Here is a 7,135-nt window from a genome sequence, read left to right on the forward strand (position 1 = left end):
TCTTGTGCTGATGGTTAAAGAAGGGAGTGTTGGTGAGAATTCGTATTGATTTAGGATTGTTGATGAGGAAGTCAAGGATCTAGATATAGGGATATATAGCGACCCAGTTCCCCGAGCTTCATAACAAGTTTGGAGGAGATGATGGTGTTCAATGCAGAACTATAATCGACGGGCAACAGCCTGACGTATGTGCTTTTAATGTCCAAGTATTCCAGCACAGAGTATACAGCCATCAAGGTCGCATCCCCAGATGATCTATGGTGGTGTTTGGCGAATTGTAGTGAGACAAGGTTCTTTCTAAGGTAATTGATATGCACAATAACCATCCTCTCAAAGCACTTCATCAACACGGTAATTATTGAGGCACGTCACCTTACTCTTCCTGGGCACCAGTATTACTGATGTTCCTTTAAAACAGGTGGGAACCTCAGACCTTAGTAATGAGAGGTTGAAAATGTCCACATTGCGGATCTCCTGGTTCATCCAAGACTTCTGGTTGTGGAATAGTCAGAACAAACTCCTCTACATATTTCCTTATGAAGAAGAACTATTCATCAAATGCACTTCCCCCACTGACTACTCTGTTACTGTCTCAAACTATTAAAGTTTTTTTATAACCTGCAGATGCTGAAAATCTGAAATATAAACAGAAAATGTTGCAAAACATCAGCAGGTTAGATACGATCCGTTGAAAGCAAAACAGTTAACATATCAGGTCAGGGACTCCTAATCAGAACAGAGAAAGAAATGACTTAGCCAAGGGAGCAGAATCCACTGAATGTGGAGGCTGGTGGGGTGAAAGGGAAATATCATAAAATATTGGCGCACGTGCCACAGAGAAAGCAGCACTGACAAAGGGTCACAGACCAAAACACCCACTATTTCACTTCTCACAGATGATGCCTGCCTGACCTGCTAAGTTTGTCTAGTAATTTATATTTTCATTAGGCAGATCTGCTGCCATTATTTTACCCCATCAGCAAATGTTTTTTTGTTCCACCTTATCTGTGACATGCCACCTTGTTTCTCCCAAGGGTCTCCTGAATTATCTTCTCTTTCCAGACACTGTCTGACCTGCTGAGTATTCTCAGCAGTTTGTGAAGATTGTCACGGGTTCATTAATATTACCCAATAGCCTTCCCTAAAACACAATTTAAAGTTCTTCCTAGTACTGATGAGAGAATTCACATTTCAGTTTGATGATCCATTTGACTCTTCACTAGTGTTAATTAACCTATTTGCATTTTTTTTCTGCTTCCGTTTCATCTGCGAGCCATTGCTTTTCTGTCACTTAACAGTTTTCAGCTAACTCCTAGAAGATTTGATGCAAGTGTAAACAATCGAATACTTTTGATCTGACGGAAAACAGGGAGTGATGCGTAAACGCAACATATTCCCAAATGAATAACCCTGAACTCGTATGTTTCTTTTGTTCTCCATACCGAGCAGGTTATATATTCTTTACAAATCTTCAAAAACGGCAAATATGAACGATGGGTTTATGGCGAAAGGTCTCGGACTTGAAACGTTAGCTCTCTCCTTCCATCCTAGATGCTGCCTGGCTTGCTGAGCTTTACCAACATTTATTGCTTTGGGGCATTTTTTTAACCGACTGTGTCCCTGATCGTTAATCCGGGACCAAAACGTAATCTCCCTTCTCACCGGTTATCACGTTCAGGATGGTGCAGAACTCCTCATACTCGCCGTCTCGAAAAGCCTGAAGCGCATAGTGGAAGTTAAACTCCAAAATCCAGTGGTTCACTGTTCGTTCGAGATTTCGGAGATCGGCTTTGGCTCCACCAGACGTTTGACTCGTTGTGCCCTTCGGTCTTACACCCATTTCATTTTGCACCGAATCTCCATTCACCTTCCTGAACTGCAACTCCGAGCCCCAAAGTAACCGGGCCGCCATTTCGCACCGAGCATCAGACCGGAACTAAAACTAAAATTACCCGGAAGACGCCAGTTGCCTTCGCCATCCACCGCCGCCACGAGTGGGACAACAAACCTGCCTCCATGTTGTGAGGGAAGCGCAGATGCTGGTCGCACGATTGCTGAAATCAAAGACTTCTTGCTGATAGCAAGGACGCAAAATCTGTGAAAATCAAGAAGAACAAAGACAATGTGAAATTTAAAGTACGGTGCAGTAGGTATGTTGTCACACTTGTCATTAAAGACTGAAAAACTCAAACAGTCCCTACCCCCAATTTGGCTGTCAAAGAACTCAAGTGAGCAGCTGCAATTTCAATGTTCAGATTTTATTGAAATAAAACAAATGATGAAATGCAAAAAAAAAAAAATGCTGGTTTACACCGAAGATAAACACAAAATGCTGGAGTAACTCAGCGGGTCAGGCAACATCGGGTTCCACCCGAAACGTCACCCATTCCTTCGCTCCAGAGATACTGCTTTGTCCCGCTGTGTTACTCCAGCATTTTGTGTCTTATCTGCGGTAATAAACCTCCATGTTGTGAAGGAATCAACTGGGATCTGCTGCTGGTGGAGACTTCCAGCCAGTAAAATGCACTTTTTCTAACCGCCCGTTCATTTCTAAAGAATATACATTACTAGCTGGTTTACTGACAATGTACATCGCAAAATAAATTAACAGTAAGATAAAAAGAAACAGAAAATGCTGAAAGAACCTAAAGCCCCACACCACCAAACATGCGATTTCCAAGAGATATCTGTGTGAAAGTACTGATACATGAAAGGTTTATTTTGATGTCAAGAGTAAGAATTGTTTGCATATCTTTCGGTCCAGTTATTGTAAGATGTTACGGCTTCAGCATGTAGATATAAACAAGCACAGGTTTTCAGTACACGCTGTTGCCAGTGTGGGTCTTTATTTTACAAAAGTACACTGCGCATACTCACACATATTCACGAGACTGATAAGATATTGAAAAAAACACATGACACAAATCATACCATTCAAGTACTCAGTTCTTAAGGTTACAGTTACCATTATATACATTACACTGCTCTCCCCTTAGAAAGTAAAATAGCTTGTAAATTAGACAAACAAGAATAATTTAATAAATTTAATCTGACAACTGGTTTACGCACTATTTCTTATCTCCTGAGTGGTTTAGGGGGAGTGTCAGGTTGTGGTTCTAAAGGAGAGTCAAGTTCAGGACCATTTACCTTTGTCTCTACTTTGGAGATTCTGATTTTACATCTGAACATGGAATAATACCAAAGTCTGACAGATCTGCTTCTTCGTCTATGCTTTGCTCTTGTTCATCTCTTGCTGGAATCACATGGTTTATGTGCACACTTCTAACATGTCCTCCAATTTCTACCAAGTACCTCCTGGTACCACACACTTCAACTACTGTTCCCATCTCCCATTTGTTTCCATTGTAAGGGGGGCTGAGAACACGAACCTGATCATGTGTATTGAACCTACGTTCTTTTTGATTTCCACCATAATGATGTTTCTGATCAGATTGCGTTCAACCTTAGGAGATAGGTTAGGTAGAACCAAACTCAGTCTAGTTCTGAGCCTTCTTTTCATGAGAAGTTCAGCTGGCGTTTCCCCTGTGGTAGATTGTGGCGTGGTACGATATTTCAGTAAGAAACTAGCTAGCCACTGTGACATACTGAATTTTGAATTCCCTTCAAGAACTTGCCCAGGAAGGAGCGGAGTTGAGACACATTCTGTGGTGATGGTGCGTTTGCTATAGCTTCAATCTTTTTGTTCTCTCGTTGTAGTCCATGTTGATCCACTGTCAAACCAAGGTACACTAATTCGGTCTGTAAGAATGAACATTTGCTTCTTTTCAACTTTATATTGTGATCATCAAGCCGTTTCAACACTTCACTGAGTATCTCCTAATTCTCCTCAGTAACAGTTGCAATCAGCAAGTCACCTTGATTGCTTAAACAATGTAATGTTCCTTGCAGAATCTTGTTCATTGTAGCTTGGAAGATTTTTGGTGCTGACTTCACACCATAGGGTAGTTTTGTGTAGGAATACAGCCCCATGTGTGTGTTTATCGTGAGGTACTGCATGTGACAGATCTAGCTTGGAGAATACCTTGGAACCAGCAAGTTCAGCGTATAAATCTTGTGAGGATGGTAGTGGATACTGTTCATCATCTGCTGCCTGGTTGATAGTCGCTTTGTAGCCTCCACACAATCTCACAATGTTGTCCGTTTTCGGAACCACCACTATTGGAGTAGCCCAATCACTGCGATCTGTTTTAACCCGCACACCGTTTTGTTCCAACTATTTGATTTCAGTTTCCACTTTACCTTTCAGTGAATATGGCACTGGTAGACAGTAGACAGGTTCCACATTGGGTCAAATCCTGATGTGTGCTTGCTCACCCTTTATGCCATCATAGCTGTCATTGAACATAGCATGATGTTTCTGCAACAACTGATCCAGTTGTGTTTGCGCTTCGACTTGGAATAAAGATTTCCAGTCAATTTCAATAAGCGGAGCCAATTTTTGCCCATCAATTTTGGCCTATTGACATAACTTGCAACAACTATTGGCAACTTCAAAGTCTTGCCTTTGTGTTGTACATCACAAACCATCTCTCCACATGTTTCCAATACTTCTCCAGAGTATGTTTTCAGCTGAACATTTGTTTCTGTGATAGGCATATTGCTGAACTTGGATTCATAGGTGTCTTTGCTTATAATTGTGCAATCAGCAGCGGTACACATAGTAATGTATTGATTGTTAACTTTGACCCCTATCTGGAAAGCAAGACTTTCGGACAAGGGTCATAGTATAGATACCGTACAGTACATTCATTACTCTCTGACTGTTCTTCGAGGTTGTGAATCCCACGCATTTGGTTTTGTCGTGCCTTTTGTTTTGCTTTGACCTGCGATGGTGCTCTATCTGCTGATGCAATATGGCCTTTCTTTTGACAGTTGTAGCACATAGAGTCCTTGAACTGGCACTTATTTGCTTTGTGTTGACCAGTGCATCGATAGAACATATCTGCGCTTTTCCCTGAACTTTTCTGTGAAGGCCTTTTCCCTGTCTTGTCATGCTTATGTTTTGGAACTGCCTTTTGACTGTGCCATAGAAACATAGAAAATCGGTGCAGGAGTAGGCCATTTGGCCCTTCGAGCCAGCACCGCCATTCAATATTATCATGGCTGATCATCCAAAATCAGTACCCTGTTCCGGCTTTTTCTCCATATCCTTTGATTCCTTTAGCCCTAAGAGCTAAATCTAATTCTCTCTTGAAAACATCCAGCGAATTGGCCTCCACTGCCTTCTGTGGTAGGGAATTCCACAGACTCACAACTCTCTGGGTGAAACTTTTTTCCTCATCTCAGTCCTAAATGGCCTACTCCTTATTCTTAAACTGTGACCACTGGTTCTGGACTCGCCCGACATCGGGAACATTTTCCCCACATCTACCCTGTCCAATCCTCTAAGAATTTTATATGTTTCTATAAGATCCCCTCTCATCTTTCTAAATTCCAGTGAATACAAGCCCAGCCGACCCATTCTTTCATCAAGGTCAATCCCACCATCCCGGGAATTAACCTGGTGAGCCTACGCTGCACTCCCTCAATAGCAATAATGTCCTTCGTCAAATTAGGAGACCAAAATTGCACACAATACTCCAGGTGCGGTCTCACCAGGGCCCTGTACAACTGCAGTACAACCTTCTTGCTCCTAAACTCAAATCCTCTCACAATGAAGGCCCACACGCCATTGGCTTTCTTCATTGCCCGCTGTACCTGCATGCTTACGCTCAGTGACTGCTGTACAAGCACACCCAGGTCTCGTTGCACGTTCCCTTCTAATCTGACACCATTCAGATAATAATCTGCCTCCCTGTTTTTGCCACCAAAGTAGATAACCTCACATTTATCCACATTATACTGCATCTGCCATGCTTCTGCCCACTAACCCAACCAATCCAAGTCACCCTGCAGCCTCATAGCATCCTCCTCGCAGCTCACACTGCCACCTAGCTTTGTGTCATCTGCAATCTTAGAGATGTTGCATTTAATTCCCTTCTCTAAATCATTAATATACGATTACGGGCCCTGACTGGATGGACGAATTGCCGTGGGTCATGCTCGGCATACGCACTGCCCCGAAGGAGGACCTGGCAACTTCCTCGGCCGAGCTGGTGTACGGCACCCTGCTTACGGTCCCAGGGAACTTCATCCTGGTGGCAGCGCTAGATGTCAACTTATTTACATCGGCGAAACCAAGCGCAGGCTCGGCTATCGCTTCGCTGAACACCTGCGCCCGGTCCACATTAACCAAACTGATCTCCCGGTGGCCGAGCACTCCAACTCCCCCTCCCATTTCCCAGTCTGACCTTTCTGTCATGGGCCTCCTCCAGTGCCATAGTGAGGCCCACCGGAAATTGGAGGAACAGCACCTCGTATTTCGCCTAGGCAGTTTGCAGCCCAGTGGTATGAACATCGACTTCTCCAACTTTAGATAGTTCCTCTGTCCCTCCCTTCCCCTCCTCCTTCCCAGATCTCCCTCTATCTTCCTGTCTCCACCTATATCCTTCCTTTGTTCTGCCCCCCTGACATCAGTCTGAAGAAGGGTCTCGACCCGAAACGTCACCCATTCCTTCTCTCCCGAGATGCTGCCTGACCTGCTGAGTTACTCCAGCATTTTGTGAATAAATCGATTTGTACCAGCATCTGCAGTTATTTTCTTATATTCATCCTGGTGGCACATGGATATCAAGAACCGCCCATGTGGCGGCGCCTAACGGCAGCGGCTGACTAGCAGTCTGTCCGTCTTTTTTTCCCCTTTTTTTGTTGTGTGTCGGTGTTGGGATGGTTTTTATATATATATTTTTTCCGGTTGTGTATGTGTGGGAGGGGGTGGTGGTGTGGGTGGGTGGGTGTTGGGGGGGGGGGGGGGGACTTTTTTCTTCCTCACGGCGCGGGGTGCGGCTCGGCTGCGGGGCCTAACATCGCCCGCTGCGGCTCGGCCGCTGGACTTTACATCACCCGGTGCGGCTTGGCCGCTGGACTTTACATCCCGGTGCGGCTTGGCCGCTGGACTTTACATCCCGGTGCGGCTTGGCCGCTGCACTTAACAGTGCCCGGTGCAGCTCGGCTGCGGGGCTTAACATCGCCCGGTGCAGCTCGGCTGCGGGGCTTAACATCGCCCGGTGCAGCT

At 44.6% G+C, this 7,135-nt stretch overlaps 1 protein-coding gene across 1 annotated transcript in view; it reads right to left on the reverse strand.

Moving 5' to 3' along the window:
* The window catches only part of terfa (telomeric repeat binding factor a), a 36,115-nt gene extending 32,874 nt beyond the window's left edge, over positions 1–3,241 (reverse strand). Inside the window, exons 1-2 of the mRNA XM_078401779.1 lie at positions 3,148–3,241; positions 1,663–2,095 (exon numbers count right to left, since the gene is read on the reverse strand). Coding sequence (XP_078257905.1) covers positions 1,663–1,912 — 250 coding nt within the window. The 5' untranslated portion in view covers positions 1,913–2,095; positions 3,148–3,241. The remainder of the gene's footprint in view (positions 1–1,662; positions 2,096–3,147) is intronic.
* Positions 3,242–7,135: the final 3,894 nt, after the last annotated feature.

The sequence above is a fragment of the Rhinoraja longicauda genome, chromosome 6, assembly GCF_053455715.1.
Source record: "Rhinoraja longicauda isolate Sanriku21f chromosome 6, sRhiLon1.1, whole genome shotgun sequence".
NCBI lineage: Eukaryota > Metazoa > Chordata > Chondrichthyes > Rajiformes > Arhynchobatidae > Rhinoraja > Rhinoraja longicauda.